The 23,140-nt window shown below is 54.1% G+C and overlaps 5 protein-coding genes and 1 non-coding gene across 6 annotated transcripts; 4 read left to right on the top strand and 2 right to left on the bottom strand.

Annotated features, from left to right (window-relative positions):
* Positions 1-2,223: 2,223 nt before the first annotated feature.
* On the top strand, positions 2,224-2,845 carry COL26b_002430 (uncharacterized protein; the record flags this gene model as incomplete). Its single annotated transcript, XM_053175350.1, has 2 exons — positions 2,224-2,430; positions 2,540-2,845. 2 exons carry the CDS (start codon positions 2,224-2,226, stop codon positions 2,843-2,845), a joined length of 513 nt encoding a protein of 170 aa, XP_053040656.1.
* A 5,313-nt stretch (positions 2,846-8,158) lies between these two features.
* On the bottom strand, positions 8,159-8,710 carry COL26b_002429 (uncharacterized protein; the record flags this gene model as incomplete). The annotated part of the gene is made up of 1 exon (XM_053175349.1): positions 8,159-8,710. One exon carries the CDS (start codon positions 8,708-8,710, stop codon positions 8,159-8,161), a length of 552 nt encoding a protein of 183 aa, XP_053040655.1.
* A 3,831-nt stretch (positions 8,711-12,541) lies between these two features.
* COL26b_002428 (uncharacterized protein) lies at positions 12,542-14,203 on the top strand (the record flags this gene model as incomplete). The annotated part of the gene is made up of 4 exons (XM_053175348.1): positions 12,542-12,613; positions 12,684-12,819; positions 12,869-13,052; positions 13,108-14,203. 4 exons carry the CDS (start codon positions 12,542-12,544, stop codon positions 14,201-14,203), a joined length of 1,488 nt encoding a protein of 495 aa, XP_053040654.1.
* An 827-nt stretch (positions 14,204-15,030) lies between these two features.
* On the bottom strand, positions 15,031-16,303 carry COL26b_002427 (uncharacterized protein; the record flags this gene model as incomplete). Its single annotated transcript, XM_053175347.1, has 3 exons — positions 15,031-15,877; positions 15,954-16,215; positions 16,291-16,303. The coding sequence occupies 3 exons, from the start codon at positions 16,301-16,303 to the stop codon at positions 15,031-15,033; spliced, it is 1,122 nt and encodes a 373-aa protein (XP_053040653.1).
* Positions 16,304-17,596: 1,293 nt separating this feature from the next.
* COL26b_002426 (uncharacterized protein) lies at positions 17,597-19,207 on the top strand (the record flags this gene model as incomplete). The annotated part of the gene is made up of 3 exons (XM_053175346.1): positions 17,597-17,848; positions 17,981-18,189; positions 18,241-19,207. 3 exons carry the CDS (start codon positions 17,597-17,599, stop codon positions 19,205-19,207), a joined length of 1,428 nt encoding a protein of 475 aa, XP_053040652.1.
* Positions 19,208-20,064: 857 nt separating this feature from the next.
* On the top strand, positions 20,065-20,148 carry COL26b_002425. The gene has a single exon. It is a non-coding gene; the product is annotated as a tRNA-Asp (tRNA).
* The last annotated feature ends 2,992 nt before the right edge of the window (positions 20,149-23,140 follow it).

Here is a 23,140-nt window from a genome sequence, read left to right as displayed (position 1 = left end):
GAGTAGCCATTTTGGACAGGTCATGCTGGCTCTCGATATTGCTCAGCCCCGGCTCGGGCAACTGCCTTTTCTCGAGGGGTCGTCCTGGTCCCACGGGGAGACCTCAAGGTCAATGAGTTGGTTGCTCAACCCCCGCAGGACCCCACGCGGGATCATGCCGCAATTGTCTCGAGATACTGGCGTTGATGGGCATGATCAAAGCATATCTCTGGAGATTCCATTGGTCGCAACTCTCGGCGTAATTATGTCTGGTTGATTACGCCAGCAGTGGACAGCCTGTGGCTTGTTCAAAACCCAAGAATGTTGGTATCGGGGCTTCCTGACTCTTGCGTCTTGACTAATAGCAGGGTTTTTTGGAACCCCGAGCAAAGTATGCTGCGATGTACGTTGATGAAACCGCGGAGATGTTCGTCCAGGCGTTCGCAGTAACATGAGCCAATTCGACGTCTGAGCGGGAGGCATCCCGTTGACTGTAGGGTCGCAGAGAGCTTGAAACCGGAGAGGCCCTAGATGTTCCGGACGAGATGGAAATAGACTTAGTTGTTGGGAGATCTGAACATGCGAGTTGGGGGCGCTCGAGCAGTCGACCCCGACGACCACGTTCCACCCGTTTGGCCGGGGATGCAGCCGTGGTGCTGACATATCTTGTCGTCCGAATTTGAGCCACGGGCTGCGGGAATCACCCTAAACGTTCCAGAAAGTCGGTAACAGTAGGCTTGGATGGCTGAGACGATGTTTGGGCTGAGGTGGTATCCGTGGTGACTTCCTCAAGCAGACGGACTGTATCGGTATGCTGAGAATGGAACCAAGTGTTTTGCAGAGTATTCGTGAGGTTTTCTGTGACTTCGTGGGCCGTGGCCATCTTGATGTGGTCAATGGGCCGCTTGCTGGTAGTAACCTGTCATGTTTAACAGTTCACAGTCGTCCGGATCGATTGGCAAGACTCTCCTATGACGGGCGTAAACAGTAGCTGCCGTCCATTGATGCCACAGGCGGGAAGACGGGAGAAGATATGGACCAAGTCTGGTCTGCCTTGACATGCCTATCGTCGTCATTACCTGCGCCAGATCTCTGAAGATGCCAATCGATCTTGTGGCGGCTGTTGAGGCAGGTACATAGGTAGGCACGCGCCACAGTGGCGGTTTCCTGATGTGGCTGGTGAGGTGATGTGGGGCACGTGTGTGGATGGAGTCACGCGTACTGTATTCTCCCGACTTCGATGGCATTAGGCAGGTAGAATCAAAGCAGCTGAGATTTCCAAGCTGCGAACGACCATCTGCGATTCCTGTTATGGAGAAGTATCATGCTGTTCACGAGGAAGACGTTTCCAGTTTCGATCTTCCTTCTACGCGTACGTTTGCCAGTGTTGCTCAGGATGTCGGACACTGACTTGGAGCAGACCGATTGCCCACTGTGTCCGCAGCTCAGGTGCTAGAAGACTTGGACGATGACCTTTCAAGGCATGTCTCTACGGGAATCAAGCGGTTAGATGAGGCCCTCAGCTCTGATGATACTGTCGACACGTCTGGGTCGAAACGCTCTGGGGGTATCCTGAGAGGCCAGGTCACCGAGGTTTGGGGACCTCCAGGAACTGGCAAGACAGCACTGGGGTATGCTGCCAACATCTCTCCCTACACTTCACGCTCAGGGCTGACAGTTTCTCAAGCATCCAACTCGTGGCAAGCGCACTGCGCGAGGGCCAGGGTGCCGTGTGGGTAGGTCGGTTCATCTGGCCTTATCACGTTGGACGAGACGTCAAGACTGATGCGTTCTCAAGATTGCGCCTATTCGCTCTGCGGGCAAAGACTTTCGGCGGTGATCGATGCGGCAGAGCAGGCACGCATATCGGAAAACAACCAACCAGCATCGTTGGACAGAGATAAAATCACTCACTACACATGCCCTAGTCTTCCTCACCTAGTTGCACTGCTATGTAGGCCTGCGGCCGCAACGATACCAACAAGTACGGCCCTGGTCGTCATCGACTCGTTATCAGCACTCGTAAATCACGCCTTTCCCAAGGCACCGGACGGTAGGAAAGCGCCGGTCCCAGGCAAAGGTCTGCAGGTATGTCCAGACTTGCAGAGTACAAACTGACAGCATGCAGGGCCCAGTCTATCAGCGAAGCGATTGCAAGCCTTGCAGTACATCGTCGGCGCACTCCAGAAGCTGGCAGCGACGAGAAACTGCGCCGTGGTGGTCTTGTCCCAATGCGCAACCAAGATGCAATCGGAGCGGAGTCCAACTCTGATTCCTTCCATTAATGCTGGAGTTTGGGAGCAAGGGGTGTCAACGCGAGTGGTCCTATTCAGAGACTGGGTCTGGAAGGATGGCAGCCCGTCGAGCGTGAGCTTCGCCGGTGTGCAGAAGCTAGACGGCAAGGCTGAGCCGGACACGATGCAGAGCGCAGCGGCGTTCAGAGTTGAAGCGGTCAGTCACTTTTGTTGGCATCACAGTCATGAATGCGGCATAATTTGGCGGAAGCGGAGTTTCCGAGAAGGGAGATTGGGTTGGCTGACTCTCCACGTTATCGTGACAGGCGGGCCTGATTGGCGTGCATTACGACACTAGCCAGCCATCGATTTTGCTGTCTCGAAGCCCACGAACGAAGCGCAAGCTGGCAGAGGCAGGGCTGGAAGTGCCCGACAGCGAAGATGACGAGGAGTACGGGTGGGAGCGGGAGGACGATGCGGCACTTCCCGGGATGCCGCCGCAATGGCAAGGCAGCGAAGATTTACTCCTGGGGACGCAGGCCGAAAGCGACGACGAGGACGGCGACGGAAGCGGCGGCGATGGTGGTGACAAGGACGACGAGGCAGAAGAAGTGGAGGCTCAGAACGGCTAATGGCCGAGATAACGACGAACAAGCCGCGGACCGTAAGGAACCTTGGCTACTCCGTACCAAGGAGGACAGGGCCCGGCTGGAGAAGGACCGGGCCAAGCGCCGGAGCTTGGCCGACAGATAGGACGAGCATGAATCGATAATAAGGTAATGGCCCCCCCTTTGTGGCCCTTTGCAGAGGCAAGCAGAGGCCCCCAGACGGTTGACGAGACTCTGAGAGACATCAGAGTTTTCTGACCAGGCAAGCTTAGGAATTCCGAGACTTGGCCAGTATGAGCTATGGAACTGTGAGGCGGAAACACTCTGGGGAAGGAAGGGAGAGAAAAAAAACCCAAGCAACTCCACCAAATATCACGGTTGACCCGCCGCAGCCAGAGATTCAGCGGTTAAGGACCGATAAGAAGCAGCGGTCGGTCAAGGCCCGGGTCCACCGAGGGCATAAAATCCCATCGTCACCATCGGCCAAATATCGGCCAGAGGGAGACGGCGGGCAGAGCCTCCAGCTGGGTGTGTGCTTGGGGGGGGAGGGAGGGCACCCCACTATCTTGGTAAGCCGCAGTGACAGTGGCTATGGAGGCTCAGAATTTGAGGCCGAGAGGCGAAGAGGTGCAGCGGAGGATGAGTTGGCGCGGCCTTTTGAGCGGTTGTGTGCTTGGCTCGGGACAAGCGTGCTGTGTGCTATCGTGTTAGGAGTTGGGTAGAGCCGGGCAAGTCCGGATGCGGCTGGGCGGGAGGCTGGCTGGCTCTACTGGGGAAGGAGGGAAAAAGGGAAAAAAAAAATGGAGGGCAAAAAAGAGGACCGTGATGGCTGGGTGCTGGAGGCGCTAGCGGGCTATCGTGGGGAAATCTTTTACGCTGCCCCGTTTGTTCTCGAAGGAAAAAAATGGCGTCAGATCGAGGGGCCCCACTGCGATACAGCGGAACGCTTCGCAGGCGTGGTGGCTCTGCGCTGTAATTGGCGCGCCCAGAGGCTCTCTGCCATGCTCGCCGACGTGCCAAGCTGCTCCCCAAGGCCCTCTCGTCGCCCCGGGGGGTCCTCCAGGCGCCTCCATGCCAGGGACAACTCCAAGGAAGCCAAAGCGCTGGACCGTGGGTGGAGCTGGGGACATGTCATCCTCCCCCACACAGGGCGCACAGGAGGATTTGCACCACCCATTCCAGTGGCGCCAGCTAAGGTACCTTAGGGATCCACCCGCCTGGAACACCCTGAAAACCCTGGACGGAATGCCGCCGTGGCGCTGTCGTGTCAGCGAGCAGACCGCGCTGGGAGCGCTGAACGCTGAGCGCTATCGTTTCAAAGCCTGCTGGAGGGTACAACACCTCCCGTCCATCATTAAAGGTATCCCTCGGCAGCGAGTGACATTGCGGTACCTCGATGCTTGGGGTGCTCTCTGGACAGGTAGGTGGTTAAGGCGGTCCCTGTCACATCCCGCTCGCGACTATCTCGCCCTCCGTCAGAGCCCCAGATCTGTGAGCACGTTTTGCTAGCCGCACGCCCGTCTGGAGTACCTTACATGGCCACAAACAAGCAGCCCTGCGACCCCGTCCGTCCCTCTCCATTCATTCATTGTCGCGACTGCGAATCCAATGGGTCGCGGAACGGAATTGCTGCGTTATGTAATGGAAGTCACTGTCTGCTGAAGAGGTACGGATCCCCCCCCCCCATACAAACCAAGGGTTCAGTTGTGTTGACTCAAAAGACTGATCTCCTCAACCAGATTCTGTTTAATGCCGCGTTTCTTTCAATTGGTGACATAATCTCGTCCCGCCCCCATGCACATGCATTGGCCTTGTTTGAAGTTGCTGCGTATCCGTAGATATTCTACAACCTCATAGAGACTGACAATTGGCTGCGCGCATCAACGAGTAGTATCCATACAATCTATGTCTACGTACGCAATACTGTGAATATTCTCCGGTGGCAGCGATCCGCTTCGCTTTGCTTTGCTAGGGGGTCCATCGTAAGAGAACGTCAAGTCGTAATACAAGGACACGCAAGTGGTTGTAGGTCCTCTGCACACACCAAATGCACGAGTACTGGTGTGGTCGTGACAAGCACAACTATTGCCTACTAATCCTGTCCCTCCCCTGGCAAACGTTGCATCACAGGCTCACAATAGGATGAATAGAGTGACCACCTCACCGACGGAACCGGCATGGGTTGAACCTTTCTCTCCGTGCCCCCTTCCCCGCCTCACTCCAGTTGTCTCTCCGCTCTTTCATCCAACATAACGCCATTCCATCTTACGATCGTGGGAATCAAGAGATCACCCTATCTCGCTCCAGATCCCGGTACCAAGCTCTGCCGGACTTTTCTGGCCTGTGACTGGCGAGGCAGTAGATTCTGCGACTGCAACTACCTACGCCTGCCGTCATACAACCGGTCCAGACTAGCCGAGGCTGCTAGAACCAGAAGCACGGAGAGGGTGCGACGAGCATAGGATAGTCTGATAGACCAAGCCGCGAGTCTGCCAGCCAGTTGCTTCGCCTGAAACGCTGTTTCTCTATGCCATGTCCATCGGTCGACACAATCGCTCCAGACCCCAGCTAGAGCCTAGGCCACACACACAAACTTACCCGCACCATTGCGAAGCCGTGGACAGAAACACAGTCTAAAAAAGAGTACAGATTAGATGCTCGGGTCGACGAACCACTGGCGCGTCCACCCGCCCTCCTCGCAGCGGCATGAGAATCACATATACGATATCACATCGCCAAACCCGGCAACTGTCCACACCATCAACGTCCGCCGGATGATACATACACCTCGCCGCTGCTCACTGCCACCTATTCATGCCTACCATCAAGCATTGTCCCTTGGTGTGATGCGTCCTGCAAAAACCGGGGTGAGCGGGTTCCACGACGCACCTCGGGACCCTGGGGATACTACGACGCCGGCCAGCGACCACAGCCCAGCCTGCCAAGGAGGCTGTTTGCGTTGCGCTGCTACTGCTGCCACTACTGCTGCTGCTGCTGCTGCTGCTGCTCCCGCTCCCCTCGCATACAGATCGCCCATTCGCCGCGCATCCGGTTGCAACCCACGGCGCAGTTGGAGTGCTGTAAGGGCACACCAGAGATGGCGGGGAAGGGAGGGGGGAGGGGAGAAGAGAGCGGAGAGAGTGTGAAAGAGAAAGGTCTGCGGCAGCGGCAGGCGGGCCAGAAACATCAGATCCCGACGCGGAGTTGAGACGATTTTGCTGCACGAGAGCCCTCCCAGAGGCGCCTCCCGCTTCTTGGTCAGCCCACAATGCCGCTTAATCGTGCGGAGGTCGTCTAACCCTGGCTCCATCTTGCCGGGTCCTCACGGGCAACCCCGGCTTTTTGTCGTTGTCTTGTGGTGCGAACGAGCCGCAACCCGCATCCCGCGTTCCCGCCCCGGCCCCCAACTTCCACACGCAAACACTGAACGATGCCATCTGTTTGGCTTTTCTCGCCTGCTACAAGCCCGTTTCCTGTTTGTTTGTTTTGTCTCTGTTGTCTCCGCAGCTGCTGCCCCCTCGGCCTTGGTCGCATTCCTAGGTATCCCTCGTCTCTGTATGGCTGAACGCTCTCCCGGCTGGCCCTCCTCGATGCCGCTCCCACTGCCGGGACGATATGTCCCTTCGCATGTTCTAGCTCTTCCGGAAGCCGTGAAGTCGAGGCGAGATTCGGCGAAGAGTGCGCCAAATAAGCAAAGAAAATAGCAGCAGAGTTGTCGAGCTTGCAGCAATGACTTGCAGCTGGCCCTGCACACATCCCGCTTTCCCCGCCTACCTACCCGTCTGTCTACCCCCCTCCCTCGCCTCCTCACTCCAATTCTCCTCCTCCTGCTCCTCCCCCCCAATCTGCCCTCTCGTTCGCGCCTCAAGCGCTGCAGCGACCTTGTGCATCAGCCCATGGGATGCGGATGAGGCTGAAGGAACAGCTGAAGCCTTCCCCGTTCCTTCCATTACCGGAGTCCAGCTCCATTCGCCACAGCGGGAGCGTTGCAGTATCTCTCTCTTGGCCGCAGCAGCATAGCTGCTTTGATCGCTCGCAATTCTCGTCTTGCATATGCGGGTTCCAGACCGCTCATTGAAAGCGACGCAACAAGTTTTCTTGCTATTTTCTGATTATGTTTTCTGTCTGCCAACATGGTTCTCTACGTTCCCAAGTGCAACCCGTCGTGTCGTGACAAACTTGATTGCGCAAACTGGCGTGGACATGCATGCACACCGGAAGGTTGCGTATTAGAGATAGAAACCTGCTACATCCTTCTCCCCGAAAAATTAGTCGCTTCTTTCGCACCTCTTTCCTAAAGTCTTCGGTTATACGACACGCACGCATAGCCGAGGATACGTGATTGTACAATCAAGAAAGGCAGGACCCCCAAGGCCACATATCGGTCCGTTTTCCGGCGTGCGCAAACTGAGTCTCTCTCAAGAGTTACAAGTACTGCTCAACAGCGCGGAACAAGGAACGGAAAGGAAGGGGGGTGTGCTCGTAGGGGCTACTTTCAAATTCCGTCTGGGTTGTTGCGTATTCTCAGAGAGTTTGACAGAGTTCGCCAGGGCAGTTGTCATGTTTCGCCTCGGGAAGTATGCGCCAAGTCGGAAGGATGTAGTTACGGCTCTCTCTCGGGTTTCTGATACTCTCTCTGTATCTCTCTGTGTCTATCTCTCTCTGAACTATTCTGTCACATGCCAACCCAACACCGGCGTGCTCCGCAATATTAGAATTGGCTCATGGTGGGTGCTCGCTGGCCCGCATGAAAGGTACAAGACGTTTCCCCCCTCACAACGGCAGAGCACTTACCAGGTTGTTGGGGTAGGGCACACGGGGAACCGGTGGTCTAGAATTCGGCCTTGCATCATCACCACGCCGCCCTTTCAAGTGAAGCTTTCCGGGGCGCATCATCACGTCCATGTCAACTCAACCTCGGGTGTGGGTGTGGGTGTGCGGGACGGGAGCCTGTTCGGTCTCATCATCGCGTTCACGAGCGGTTTTATGACGGCATTTTTTTGGTTTCTTGAGTTTTACCATGTGAAAAGGGGAGTGAGTGAGTTGGCTCTCTCCGCAGCCCTTCGGAAATTCCGTTGAGATTTTTCGTAGATGATCTGATCTTGCCATGAGGACGTCAATGGCTGCTATGCGTCGCGATTGGCCAACCTTGCGAGAGCTTCAATCCGTCCATTCCCCCCCCTCCACCCCCTCCTCTTCCTCGTGAAAAGAAAACGCCATGTGCAAACGCCGATTGCGCCCGTTAACCTGTTTATTCCCCCCACGCCAGTGCACACCCCCATCAAAAAAAGACAAAAAAGCCAAAGGAAAACCCGGTACAGTGATTGACTTCAGTTCTCATGCCGAGTAACTCGGCGGGCTGGGGTCGACAAACAAGGTAGCCTTGAGGAAGATGAGCACCTCGTAAGCAGCCTTTGCGATGTCGAGACCCCGCTTCTTCCACTCCGACTCGTACCACAGGTTCTGCAGCATGTTGTCGGCGACGAGAGTCACGATGAAGCGCACGTGGTGGTCCTCGGGCGTCCAGCCGGTCTTGTCCGGGTGGTACACGAGGAACTTTGGCTTGCGGGAGTTGAGCGCGTCGCGCGCCGCCTGCGCCGTGCGTGGCTTGTCCGGCTCCGGGATCCCGGCCGGACCTTCGCCGGCGGCGGCGGCCCCGCTCCGGGGGATGAGGAAGTCGGCGTTGAACTCGTTCCACGGCCCGCGGACGAAGGGGCTGTCGAGCCACTCGTGGAACTTGGACGCCTCCTTGAAGGGGAGGAGCTCGAGTAGCAGGCGCTCGTGTTGTGATGAGACGCGGGCTGCGGAGGTGTTAGGCGGCCCTGGCATGGCGCTGCCGTTGCCCATGGGTGGAGGAAGAGTCGAGTTGGGGAGGGGCCAGGGAGCCATGCGAGGGGGCGTTGGGGGCGGTGATTCGAGGCGACGATAGGGAATGTTGGAGATGGGCGAGGAGCTGGATGACTTGTGTCTGCGAGGGCGAGGGATGCACATTTGATGGAGGAAGGCTACTTCAAGTTGATGTTCAATTTGACGGCGAAGATGCGTGGGTTTGGAGGGGCTCGTCTCGTCAATGAGACTGTGGCGGAGGGCTTGTGGTCAGGTGCCTGTAATTCGTATGTAGGTACCTATGTGCAGAGACAGACGTTGGTGTCTTTCTGCCTGGGACAGGCAATCACCATATATGCAACCTGTGAATGAGCCCGGTTGTCCTTCAAGTCAGCCCTGCCGATGATCTGCTTTGACGCATCCCATTGCTGCCACTCAATTACCCCAGCCTTTGGCATTCGTTTAGCGGTTGCCTGTGCTCTCTGTGGAAGTGCAGCGCCGTGCTTTGATGTGTCGGCGTTTCTTTAGGCAACAGAGCTGAATGCAGGTTGGGCGAATCAAGAGCCCTCGAGAGCGCTTGCTTACGGTCCCGCTTACGTGGCTGTGAGGGAGCCAAGCACGAACTTCGGGAGGCTGACGCGCGCTTTTTGAGAACTTGTTTCAATCGAGCAATCAAGTCGAAAAAGTGAGTCTCGGGAGGGTTCGTTACATCCAGACGTGATTGATCAATGTACGGGTGGAATGTCGAAGTGGGTTGCGGGTTTTGAACACACTCTAGTCGGAGTATAAGCTTAGACTTGGCTGCCGCTCTTTGGCCTCTGATGATGGAGCCTGGACTAGCAAGCGTTTTAGCCAGGATTCGACTCCTGAAGTACAGTCCGTCATGAAAAGCAACGTGTAGTATGATGAGTTAATTGTAAACACCGGGAAGCACCCAAGTCGAGCTTGGCGTCTTGCTTGCAGCTCTTTGGAGACTAGTTGAACCATCGATGCCGGGTGGTAACGTACAATTGGGAAAATCGCACCGATCCATCGACTCGGATTGTGGTACGGCAACTTTTCGACCCAATTTCAGACAGCCAAGAAGTATCAACGTAGAATAACTCAATGGTTGATGTCGTAACCAAGAGTGACTGTATCATGGGCATCAGCCTGTCATTCGGCAGCCAAATTGCAACAACCTGCGGATTGAACGCTTGCTCCTTGCATGGCAGTCAGTGTACCGAAGTCAGGGCCTCTCGGCTTCAAGAACCGTCATCAATTAATTCCTTTGATATTCCTGTTGTTGAATGGAGACGTAAACGTGCAGCAAGTAGTAAGGGGCGTCTTGAACGACACGCACCTCCGGTGGTGCTAGAACTGTGGAATCGGGGCTTAAGAATGTGACACTTGGAATGACGATGACACGCAAGTAGAGATAACGACAGAAACGGAAGTAAGGAAAGGAATTTATAATTAGTTGTTGACAGCTTCGGGCGCTAGATTAGAACTCAGGTTTGGGTGACAGTTGTCGTCGAGGCACTCTCTGGGCCATTGAGGCATCGAGAATAATTTGGTTGAACCCTACCACAAAAGCGAGTCATTCCTATGTTTCCTAGCGATACGGCTTCGATCCAGGCTCTTGTCGTGATCTTTGAGGTGGAACTTGCCATATAGCATGGGGCGGGGTAGCAACAATCCGGTGAGCGCCTTACTTCTCAACTGTTGGCAAGGGTTCTAATCGATCGGTATCACTGTAATACTCTCATTCGAAGCAGAATTTTCAACTACACTGGCTCGAGAAAACCGCCAGCCTTTAAGTCGTGAGACGATTGTCAAGTAGGCTACGATGTACGGACCGATCCGTAGGGGCATGTTGCCTGATGTCATTTATCATTGGATTGCAGCGAGCTATGGAACAATATCACTGTGTCTGAGCTGTTTTCAACGGAATATCAGGTGTCGAAAACAAGATGGTATCTCGTCGCTGGTTGTATTTGTAGCTGTCCCGGGCTGTTTTGTCGAACAGAGCCTTGTCAGGTCAAAGTCCTTTACATTCTTGGGCATCTTCCCCTGGAGAGCGAATCGTCCTGTGCATTTATGATAAAGCCAAAGAAGAATCGGAGAAATGTGTCATTGATTCCTCGAATCATCTGATCGTTGACGATGTTCCACTAAGGAGTATGGTGACCAGCGATTGTCCGTAGAATGAATTATCCTCGGATCAGCATGAACTTGATAGTTGAGATGAGTTGGTTAAGATCCAATATCAACTTCATAGCGACGTATATCCTCTGTGAGGTCTGTTGGGACAATGATATGCGAATACTTTGGGATGTATACTACGTAGCCCGGGCGTAGAACGAACATTGGATAATGCTGTTTTGCTCCAGCTCTTTCTCGTATAATCCGTGTTGCAAGCTACTTGCAAGTAAATTTTGGGCATCAGTTGAGGCAATTGGTCTGAAACTGTAGTTCACACTCGAGCCATGCTTGGTGACTTTGCATACGCGACTTCGACAACCGAAGGGTCATGAATGCCTCCGTGAAGTGTCACTTGGCACGGAACACTTAGCAATCCACCTCTTGGCTAGACCTCCCCCTATCTTACAATACTCGTGCCACCTAGAAATTCATCGTACAGTCGTCACCAGCTGATACCAAGGAAGCGGAAGCCCTTCTTCCCAGAGCCTATTCCCGTATCCGCATTTTCCAAGTAGATTCTGTGATGCCCCTTGACGTCAAGGTAGAGATACTTGTACTCGAACTCGCCGCTGCTGGGCGTTCTGATCATATGTAAGTAGACCGTTCCTCTGTTAAGAGGTCCTTCGACCTAGACACCAAAGTCAGATGAGGTTGCGCGGTGGCGTCAAAGTTCAGGCCATACGTAGAAGTGCATCACCAGGTGTTCATGGCCTCTCGAGTCGGTACTTATTGTCGAACTGTCTCTGTTAGGCCTCTATGCCCAAATAACACGGGACTGGAAACATACGCAATGGGGCGAGCCCGACGCCACTTGTTGTACGTTTCGTCTCCATGGGCCGAAATCTTTTTGGGGTCTCCAAGCAAGTCGATGCATTTAGCGTCGCTTTTGATTCTGTCGACAACTCGGTTGAAGTGCGCGGTCTTGCTATCGAGGGAGAAAACATCGGTGTATAAAACGTATGCTACTCCGCCCTGGTTTGTCCATGAATGTCAGCTATGCATCCGCCGCGGGGTAATGCATCGTATGACTTGCCGTGACGAACAATCCTGCCAGGATCAGACCGAAGTTGAAAGTCTGCTGTGTAGCTCGCGCTGCCTTTTCGCCTGCCGAAAGTTCCGCCCATGGAACGGCTCCGGTATCATTGAATGGCGTGACCGTTCGGCGCTTCGACTTGGATGTGGCGGTCGTTCCCAGACCCGTCTGTGTCGCATAATACCGTTGTACAAGCAAGGGCTGAAGTCGCGGCGCAAGGCCCAACGTCGAAGGAGCTCGAATCACAAGCGATCTACTATTCATTTTCATCATGGCGGTTCGGCGTCAGCCATCGTACGAGGACGATGAGCAGGGCAGGATGATCATCGAGAAAGCTCGGCAGCGCATAGCTGCAGCTGTGTAGCTGGGCCTTCGAGCTCTGCAAAAGGTGTTGACCGCCCTCGGCAGAATTCAGACTGCCAGTCCACTGTGGGGAAAGGATGCTAGCCTCATTCGGACTAGCGCACTGACTACATGCCACTTCACCGAAGGGCGGCGACTGCCTCCTGAACTTTTGGACACGAAATTCAGATATCTCCGCTCCCTGCTTCGCTCTCGCCGGCGCACCTCCCATCTCTGAGTACCCGCAACCCGCTCTCTTCGTCCTCGACATCCTCTTCGCAGCGGTAGCGCATTGTACTCGGTCAAGGCCTGGATCTTTTGTACCCACCGTCACCATGGCTGCACTCGCTTCAAAGCAGCAGTCGCTGAAGATCTTCGAGAAGCTGAAGACGAAGCCTGCGAACAAGGTAATGCCTTACATCCGCGCCCTTTGATGGCCTCGGCCCCTTTTCAATACTGACTGTGTGTGCATCAAAGATTTGCTTCGATTGCGGCGCCAAGTACCCTACCTGGACCTCTGTTCCATTCGGCATCTACCTCTGCCTCGACTGCTCGTCTAACCACCGAAACCTCGGTGTCCATATCTCATTCGTCCGATCCACCAACCTCGATCGTATGTGCATGAAGTTTGAGGCCACGTCTTCTTAGACTAACCCCTGCAGAATGGCAATGGGACCAGTTACGCCTCATGAAGGTCGGCGGAAACGAGTCGGCCACCAAGTTCTTCCAGCAAAACGGAGGCACCGCCGCTCTCAACAGCAAGGACCCCAAGACGAAGTACCAATCCAGCGCTGCCACCAAGTACAAGGATGAGCTTAAGAGACGAGCCGCGAGGGATGCTCAAGAGTGCGTCAAGATGCTACCAACGTGCCATATCTCGAGTTGACTGACTGGCTCTCAGATACCCCAATGAAGTTGTAATCACCGACGCCACCGAAGCCGACGCCTCTACCCCATCCGGCGAACCTGACGACGATTTCTTCTCTTCCTGGGACAAGCCTGCCATCAAGAAGCCCACGCCTCCCATCTCCCGTACTGCGACTCCCCCGACTGTCGGCCGAACCCCCTCACCCTTCCTCAACGCAAACAACGGTGCCAAGGACATTGCTCGCTCTTCCTCTCCGCTGTCCAAGACCGACGGTGACAACAAGCCCGCCGCCAGCCGTGTGACTACATCTGCTGCTCTCCGCAAGACAACCGCCGGCGGACCTCGCAAGGCCAACATCCTGGGCGCCAAGAAGGCCCCCAAGTTGGGCGTCAAGAAGGTCAATGCCGACGTTATCGACTTCGACGAGGCCGAGAAGAAGGCAAAGGAAGAGGCCGAGCGCATCGAGAAGCTGGGCTACGATCCTGAGGCTGAAGAAGAGAAGAAGGCCGCGTCCAAGGTCGACAGCATCTCTGCCCCCACCCCCACTAGCCCGAAGGGCGGCTACGGCTCTTCTAGCCATACCCGTCAGAAGTCCAATGCCGAAGTGGAGCGATTGGGCATGGGTGTCACCAGACTTGGTTTTGGTCAGGTCGGTGGGCCCAAGGGTGCAGCTGCGCCTAAGAAGGCTGCCGCTGGCGGATTCGGCTCCGTTGGACCCATCAAGGCCGCTTCTGAGGGTATGACATCCAATTTCGAAAACATGGGAACATCATCACTGACAGCCGTTGCAGATAACGATGAGACGTACGCGCGCAACAAGTTCGGTGCCCAGAAGGGTATTTCTTCAGACGAATTCTTCGGCAAGGGATCGTTTGACCCCAACGCCCAGGCCGAGGCCAAGACGCGTCTGCAAGGGTTCGAGGGCGCTACTTCGATCTCCTCGAACGCCTACTTTGGCCGACCCGAGGATGAGCCTGCCGAAGAGTACGGCGATCTGGAGGGTGCAGCCAAGGACTTCATTCGCAGATTCGGCATCACGGCCGGCGACGACCTCGAGAACCTCACCCAGTTGGCAGGCGAGGCCAGCCAGAAGCTCCAGGGTGCCATCCGTGCGTACCTCGGCAGCTGAGAGACTTGAAGCGAAGGCGTATGGCATTGGCAAAAGGGAAGGAGGGAATGCTTTTCGAATTTCGATTTGCGACGAAGAAAGACGAACGTGGACACATCCTAGCGGCATCTACGGACGAAACAGCTCGGACCCAAACAGAGAAAGGGCACGGGACGTTGGAAAACACCAGGCGGTTTGCGAAAGATACCTTGTGCTCTGCCACGGACCCATCCACCGAGCCTGCGGGTGGGAGGGACAGTAGGCTGCGTGTTGTGATTTTTGGGCACGAGGTCTACTGACAGAGCCGGCGACACGGAGTGATGAAATTGTTCTTGGTTAGGTAATACATAACTGTGGAATGAATAGATTTGAACTTTTATCCTTAGCACTCAATGGTCCCGACTGACACGTGAAATGTGCACTGGGTCTGAGGTGGTCCCACGATGCTGCCGCACAGCCATCAGGGGTCATGCTTCCGACAGTGTGGAACCTTTGAAACAAGACATCAGAGCAAGAGAATGCGAGTAGCATAGGTCGCGCCGAGGTTTAAGAGCCTGCGGGCGGGTTGATTGTCAATGTCCACAGAGGGATTCGGCCAACTTGCGCGGGCTAGCAAGCGAGAAGCACGTATATGATAACTTGAAGATAGTGCAAGCACAATTTAGGCGTGGAAGAAAAAGAAATCATTCATGATATGCTGCTAGCTGTCGTGTCCTAGATCATTCTTTATATACAATGCATGAGCCTCAAAACTCCAGGCCCCGGGGACGTCAAGCCTAGGCTTCCCCGGACGCCGCCCAATATGCGACCAACTTCTCGCCAGTGGCGCGAAACAAAATTTTACGATTTTACAACTTGGCAATCATCTTGTTGCCCTTCTGGAGCCATGCGACGGCGTCGTTGACAAACTCGTCGACAACAGCCTTGGCGGGCTTCTGCTCGTTGCAGACAGCAGCGGCCTTGCCCATGAGGAAGGGGCGGAACTGGTCCAGGGCATCGTCGATATCGACCTCGGACGCGTTGTCCTCGCTGCCGCTGCCGCTACCCTCACCGTCACCGCCAGAGTTCATCAGCTTCTCAAGATCGGCCTCGTACGGAATAACACCCTTTGCGGTGAGCTCCTTGATCTCCTGCTGACGCTCCGTCTCCCAGTTCTCAATGTACGGGTTCTTGCGTACACGCAGGGGGCGACCGGTGAAGATGAGGGTCTTGATGTTGTCGTCGTGGCCGGCAGTGCGGACGGCCTCTTTGTGGGCGTTGGGGGCGCCGGCCTCGTCAGTAAGAATGAAGCGGGTTCCGACCCAGACGGCGCCGGCGCCCATCATCAGGGCAGCGGCCAGCAATTGACCGTTGTGAATGCCGCCGGCGGCGATGACCTGAACGGGGCCGCCAGTGACGGGGCTCTTGTGACCCTTGCAGAGGTCGACAACAGCGGGAATGAGGACGGTAGTAGGGACGTCTCCGGTGTGACCACCACCCTCACCGCCCTGAGCGCAGATGATGTCGACGCCGAGGTCGAGGCACTTCTGGACGTGCTTGGGGTGGCCGATCATGTTCATGTAGACAATGCCATTGGCATGAAGCTTATCGACAACAGCCTTGGGGGGGACACCGACAGCGGAGACGAAAAGCTTAGCGCCGGACTCGATAATAATGTCGACGAGCTCGCCAAGCTTGCCCTTGGTGTAGTCGTAGCTAAGTGGGTACGGTCAGCACAAAGGCATTCACATGTGACGCGCGCGGCTCCTCCGGCGTGGGGATGATTTCTTACTTGGTCTTGCGGGCGCTGCCGCCAACTTGGGGGAGAAGCAGGTCAACACCGAAAGGTGCGTTCTTGTCGACGAGGTACTCCTTGAGCTCGGCGATTTGCTCCTTCAGCATGTCTGGGGTGTATCCAACACCACCAATGACACCAAGACCTCCTGCGTTGGTAACAGCGGCAGCCAACTTGGGACCAGCGGCGACGTTCATGCCTGCAAGCAGGATTGGGTGCTTGATCTTGAAAAGATCAGTGATGGGAGTGCGAATCTGCTCTGTTTTGCGCAACGTGTCAGCGCACTATTTCACCTGGCGCATGTGACAGGAGAGCCTGGGGCTGAACAACTTACGAGGAGAAGCCATGTTGACTGATGTGCTAGTTGTGGTATGATACTTCGAGTCTGGGTATACTAGATCGCAAATCGTACAGAGAAAAGGAACCTGGGCTGGATTACAGAGTTTGTGGATGAGAGAAGGAAACGGTGTTGTTGCAAGGAGGAGAGGAGCTGGCAATCGGCGGTTTAAAGAGGCCCGGCGGTAGTAGCGTTCGGCTTCAAACAGCTGGTTTCCTGGGGAAGAAGGGGCGGAGTGCGTTGCCATGCGCCCATGGTCTGCCGAGGTTTACCTGTGACCTCAGCCACTAAGCCTATCCGGGAGTAGCGCGTCAGGGTGGATAAGCCCGGCGGGGTGGATCTGGGGAAAAGATGCCGAGGGCCAAACACAAGAGGGGACAATTCACAAGTTGCTGCAAGGCAAAGCATAACTGGGGGGTTGCACATTGCGGAGTGAGGTGATTCATCACGGGCTTGCATGTCGAGAATGTGTAGATCTTGGTCTGGAGGCGAGGCTCAATTCTCAGATCTGAGGACTTCATCCTTCGCATTCTCTTTTGGGCCACGGTCGCCTCTCCAAACAAAGGGTGACAGTGGCTGACAGCGGGTCAAAGCCCCCGAGTCGACAGGCGCTTGCTTTCCGTTCCAGAACGTTTGGAAATGAGGTCGCAAACTTTGTTTGAATCATGACATGATCAGACTTCGACTGCTGGAGTCCGGTGTAACCACAGCGAGGATTGAAGCTGACCGAAGTGCTCGGATTCCGGACCGCGACGATAACGATAAGACAGTGGGTTCTGTCGACGACGGACCGCTGCGTGTCGACCTCCACCAGGCCTAACATCGTGAATGCTTAGCAGCCTATCAATCCTGAACGAGGACCCTGAAGACTGAGGTGGAACGCACGACTCAAAGAAGCCCACGCCTCACTTACCTAAGCCTTCAATTCCAAGGGACCACCGCGCTTCGTTTTCATTGGCTGCAGGATTCTCCCATCACGACTAACGACCCTCACCACACAAACACACACCATCGGTGGGCGCCTTCACGTTTTGCCATGATGAAACCCCCAATTCCTCTCCGCCACCCCTCCCTTTTTTCGCGAGCTTGCGCCCTAGCACGCAGCAGCAATGCGCACCGCTGTCAGGCCCTAACGCCTCGACTTGTCCGGGAACAGGTCACGATACCAAGAAACTGCTACATCACCGGCTCCTCCGTGCGCCGCCCCTCCCGCTGCACATCATCATCCTCGCCAGCCTCCACAACCCCTGCCGCACTCTCCCGCTCCCGTGCCCGGCCTACCATCCGGTCTCCGTCGCCGAACATGCCCGCCGTCCAGACCCGGTCCGCCTGCTGCGGCGGTGGATGCGGCGGCAAGCGTGTCGAGCGCCCGAGGGGCCCGACGACAGCCTACATTGCCCTCGGCAGCAATCTCGGCGACCGCGTCGGCTGGATCGAGAAGGCCTGCGCCGAGATGGACCGTCGAGGCATCAAAGTGAAGCGTACAAGCAGCCTCTGGGAGACGGAGCCTATGTATGTATTAGACCAGGATAGATTCGTCAACGGCGCATGCGAGGTTAGTGTCGTCCTCCCTTCTCGCTTTCGGATAAAACTTTTTTTCTTCACTGTGGCACCGTCATCCTGCATGGGCCGTTTTGTGTAATTGAGTTTGAGCTGAGCCGAGCTGAGCTGATCGGATGGTCTGCAGGTTGTGACCGACCTGGAACCCCTGGCCCTTCTTGATGAACTGCAGGACATTGAGCGCACTCTGGGTCGCCAAAAGCTGATCGACAAGGGCCCGCGAAATATTGATCTTGACATCCTCATGTATGGCGATGAGAAAATTGAGCATCCGCGTCTCAATGTTCCCCACATCGGTATCCCTGAGCGGGAGTTTGTCCTGCGACCTCTCGCAGAGTGAGTCCATTTTGAGTATCAACTCACCGACTGTGACTGACACTCACCCAGACTCATCCCTCATAAGCCCCTCTACGCATCAAATCCCTGGAAACTCACCCTCGACTACCTCAATGAGCTGCCACCTGCAGCAGCACCCCTTTCGCCCTTGACTCCCATCTCCGCCGGCCAACAAGCCCTTGTGACACTCACGCCTACCCGCAAAACTCATGTCATGGCAATCATCAACGCCACCCCAGACTCCTTCTCTGACGGCGGGGTCCACACTCCTGACAACCTCATCTCAACACTGCAATCCTTTGCGAAAGCCGGCGCCACCATGATCGACATTGGCGGCGCCTCCACGTCTCCGGGTCGGCCCGACGTCTCGGCCGAGGAAGAGATATCCCGTGTTCTCCCTGTCATCAAGCTCGTCCGCAGCCTCCCCGAGCTATCCCACCTTGCCGTCAGCGTAGACACGTGGCGCGCTTCTGTTGCCGAAGCCGCCGTTGCTGCCGGTGCCGACATTATCAACGACGTCTCGGCCGGCCAGCTCGACCCGGACATGCTGCCCTATATGGCACGCAGTAATCGTACCGTGTGTCTCATGCATATGCGCGGCACGCCACGGACCATGCAATCTCTGACGGACTACCCTGACGGGATCATTCCTACCATGGCTCGCGAGCTGCTCGACCGAGTCGCTGAAGCCGAGGCCGCCGGAGTGCGCCGCTGGCGCATCATTCTCGATCCCGGCTTGGGTTTTGCGAAGACGGCCCCTCAGAACCTCGAGATCCTGCGCCATATGGACGAGCTTCGCTCTTGGCCTGGTCTCGAGGGTCTGCCGTGGCTGATTGGCTCCAGCCGCAAGACCTTCATCGGCAAGGTCCTTGGAGTTGTGAGTCCTCAGGAGCGTATCTGGGGTACGGCGGCCACCGTCGTATCGGCGGTTCAGGGCGGCGCGGATATTGTGAGAGTCCACGATGCCGTTGAGATGTGTCAGGTGGCCAAGATGGCGGACGCCATTTACAGGCAGTGAGGCGTTTCTGATTTGGAAATGGGATAGGAAAACAAAAGCATGCATCACATAAGAAGCGATCATAAAACGGAAAGCATTTTTATAGAGTTTGGCGCAATAGAAGACAAAACGTCGCTTGATAATTTAGGATTTTCCACTGCTCATTGGCGGGGGCTATGAACTTCGTCTAAAGTAGTTTGGATTACTGATCCTCATCCTCCTTCTCCTCATCATCATCCTCATTCCTATCGTCCTCATTATTGGTATTCTTGTCGTCCCTCTTCGTCCCTCGTTGTCTCTTGTTGTCTCTTGTCGTCCCTCGTTATCCCTTGTCCCTCGTCGTCGTCCACGCCTTCCCTAGACACTCACTACCTAAACTATTATGTTTCACGATCGTGCCTCTATGAATTGCGGGCTTATTCAAGACTGGCATGGAAGTTATGGAACTTGATCCACTTAATCCCGTTTGAAAGCATGATGCGCGAAACATTCATAATATTCGTTTGACATTCACGATAGCATCGCGAGTAGGCCCGTCAGCCCTCAGTAGTGTGCATTTGGCGCAATGAAAGGCAAAGGTTCTTTTGTGAGTCTGTCTAGGCGCTGTCTCTACGCCGACTCGCTCCATAGACGAACCCACCATGATTCGCAACGGCGCATGTCACCAAGCACCAGTTACAACATCAGAATGCCAGTACGTTAGAGAATAATACGCATAATCTAACTATAAGCCGCTGCATAATTTGCCATCTCTGCAAAATTTCTAGGCTTGTCGTGCCCGACCACGCTACTGTAGCCGCCAGCCGCCACTGAGTCAACCCTAAGTGGGGATCATCACCTAGCTTCATATCCACCTTACCTTGAATGAATGCCATCAGTCCTCGATAGTCTAGTGGTGAGGATATCGGCTTGTCATTGACATTAGTGCGCCGGGGACCGGGGTTCAATTCCCCGTCGAGGAGTTCTTTTTGTTTCTTTATCCCATTCCTCACGCTCATCAAGTGATGCGGTTGTACGTTTTTGCTCCTTCAATCGTTGGCCTGCGTCTTCATACTGCATGAAGTTTATAGAAATAGGAGGAGGTAATAGAATAGGTATAGAAAATATATATATATATAGAGGATAATAGGAATAGTAATAACGTTAGGGATGATTTTAGTAATAGAGGTGACGTTCTACTCCGCCCAGATGTTAGGACTTTTGAGAACATATGAAATTTTAAAAGGTATAACGCAAGAAACTGCAGGCTTCTCTATCATTATACGCAGAAAGGCTGTGGACGTCAGAGACTGGAAGCATTAGTAGTCAGATGAAGCTAGGGTTTGTATGGGTCTCTTTGGTGGACTCTTTTGGGTTGAGCTCTTTGGGCTAATGGGAAAGATGTAATCTTGTGTACGAAGCTCTTCGGTGTCACTATTGAAGAGGAATAGCTAAAGACCACTGGGACGACAAGAATGGCAACAAGGACGATAACAAGGATAGCAACGTGGATGGCAGTAAGAACGGGCACAGCAACGACAGTGATAGCAAGGAGGACTGCGAGGACGGCGAGGACAGCAGAGACAGCAGAGACAGGAGTGCGTGGTTTATTTTCACACCAGCGGATGAGACGAGGTGAAACAATGGCATCTCATTAACGTATCCTGAAAACTACGTTACGATAATGTGATTGCTAGGAAATTGTTGAGCGTGGAGACTCTCAAGAGATCATTCAGCGAGTCGTTCGTAGTTCTACATATCGGGATTGTGCATATTCCACGCATACTTACATTGCATGCACGTTGAAACCCTCACTCAGAAGGCGTTTTTGGACTTGACACGCGTGGGGACATCATTCGTCGACAACTTTCATTGTCGTTGATGGCTTTTATAAATGCGGAAACTTCGTCCTTGCATCTCAATCAGCCATACCTACAAGTTTAGAACGAGATCTTGCTCTCACGATGATGTCCTGCACTACACGTGCATCTGCCATCTCAGCCAGTAGTGATCATACTGAACCTCAACGCCATCTACCTGTCGGAGAAAGCCATCATTTCCTATGTGATTTGATTATTTGAATGCTAAACTGGGGCTATTAGCGGTTTGGATTCACTATAGAAAGCCTTCGTAAACTATGTGCATACTTTCGTACGGCAGGTTACCGCCTGCAGGTACAAATTATTGACTTCTATATAACTCTGACGGAGATACTTACGGGGGATATGGAATAGGAGAGAAACCTCTATGGCTGATATAAGGGGTATATAAAGAGATCGCGAGTCATTAGAGGTAAGCTCCCTCAAGATACCGAAGTTCTTACAATTGCACATCCATGGCCTCTGCGACCGCCATTTTTAGAGCGGTCTCCCCTCTGTAATCCGTCTCAAATCTGATCTTTACAAACAAACTCGCACTCTGCCTAGAATCACACGCTCTTTGTTTTCGACCACAGAATACCATCTGCCAAGCCTTCCGCACGTGCCCAAGATGAGGTGCCACGTCACCATCGCCCTGGCACTGGTCCTTCTCCTCTCGTGGTCCTACACCGCCGACGCTGATATCTTATTCCGCTTTGCGACGAACTCCCTCCCTGGTGTTCTCACGAATCATGCCGCAAAGAAGGCCGGCGAGGCTGTCGATAAGAATAGAAAGAAGCAGTCTTAGCAACCTTGTACTTCTACCGCCAACAAATCTCGATTCGCCGGTCGTTCTCGAAACGATATCACGATTCCTTTGACTGGGCTAGCACCACAACGCGTAGTGTGAGAACAAAACGGAATGACGATGACACAGTGAAGGGGTCTCTGAATGGACTGGGATTACTGATGGCTTTCTATTCAACAAGTGAATGTGGGAATTGTTTAGACTCAAACAGGTGTTTGCTACTGTGGGATTCGAGGACATGTGTCCTTGGGTGAATAATTGAGGTCTTCGCAACTGTCTTTGGACCATCATTCTGTCTTTTAATCAATCCTATACTCCGAACTCCTATCGAGCTAGATGCTTTGAAACGTGTGAACATCTGGAACCCGTGGAATCAAATCGAAAAACGTTTGAGAGCCATCATGCTACATATCCTTTGCATGAAATTAGACTATCACTCTTCCGTATTTGTTTTGGAAGAGTAGCTTTCCCTGATATACGCCAATCAACAAATACTACTCTAAGTATGATTCGTATGTCTTCCGGTAGCTTTAGACCGGAATTCCCAATGCCACTACTAGCTGAAGGTATAGACAGAAGTACACAAAGACTGGCAGGGACAACGAGCAGGGGCGACGAGCAGGGACGAGGAACAGAGATGAGGGGCAGGGACAGCAGGAAGAACGACAGTAGGAACAATAATAGAAACAACACTCATCTATTGTATCTCAATCAGTTGTCTACGTAATAGAACGAGACATTTCACACATCATGCTATATCAAATGTTGGTGTCTGTTTAGATGATAATCCTCTTCAGCTTGGCCTTAACTTTACCTCACTTCTTCTTCTGACCCTCAAGCTTGAGATTTTTTGATCTAAACTGGCTGAATTGGCAAGTAAACACAAGTTCCCTTAGCAACAAACTCGGTATCTGGGACTCAGAGGCGTCGCAAAGGCTCAGTATCCCGCTATCCTCACGACGAAAACCTCCAACGCGACATTTGAGCTCTTATCGGTGCCATCCTCCTTTGTAAACTTTTTCTGCCACCAATAGAACACGGATAATCTACCCGTAAGAGGACAGCTCAACAATCAATACGAGTAGATTTCAAGCCTCCAACCAAAACGCCTCGACGAGGGGTCTCGGAATTTCCCCAGCCACATGGAGTTCTTCCCTCGTCACCCCTAAGATAAGCTGACAAGTCCAGTGATCAGGCAGCTGAGAGAAAGTGCCAGCGGTAGGCGCAGATGGAGAGCAATCGATGGAGGTCTTGTGAGACAGGAAATGCAAAGTGATTTCGTATGTTGCGCATCCTAAATGCCCGCTG

Source organism: Colletotrichum chrysophilum, assembly GCF_026319265.1.
Source record: "Colletotrichum chrysophilum strain AFK26 chromosome Unknown scaffold_12, whole genome shotgun sequence".
In the NCBI taxonomy this organism is placed as follows: Eukaryota; Fungi; Ascomycota; class Sordariomycetes; order Glomerellales; family Glomerellaceae; genus Colletotrichum; species Colletotrichum chrysophilum.
This window is presented reverse-complemented; position numbering and strand designations above follow the sequence as displayed.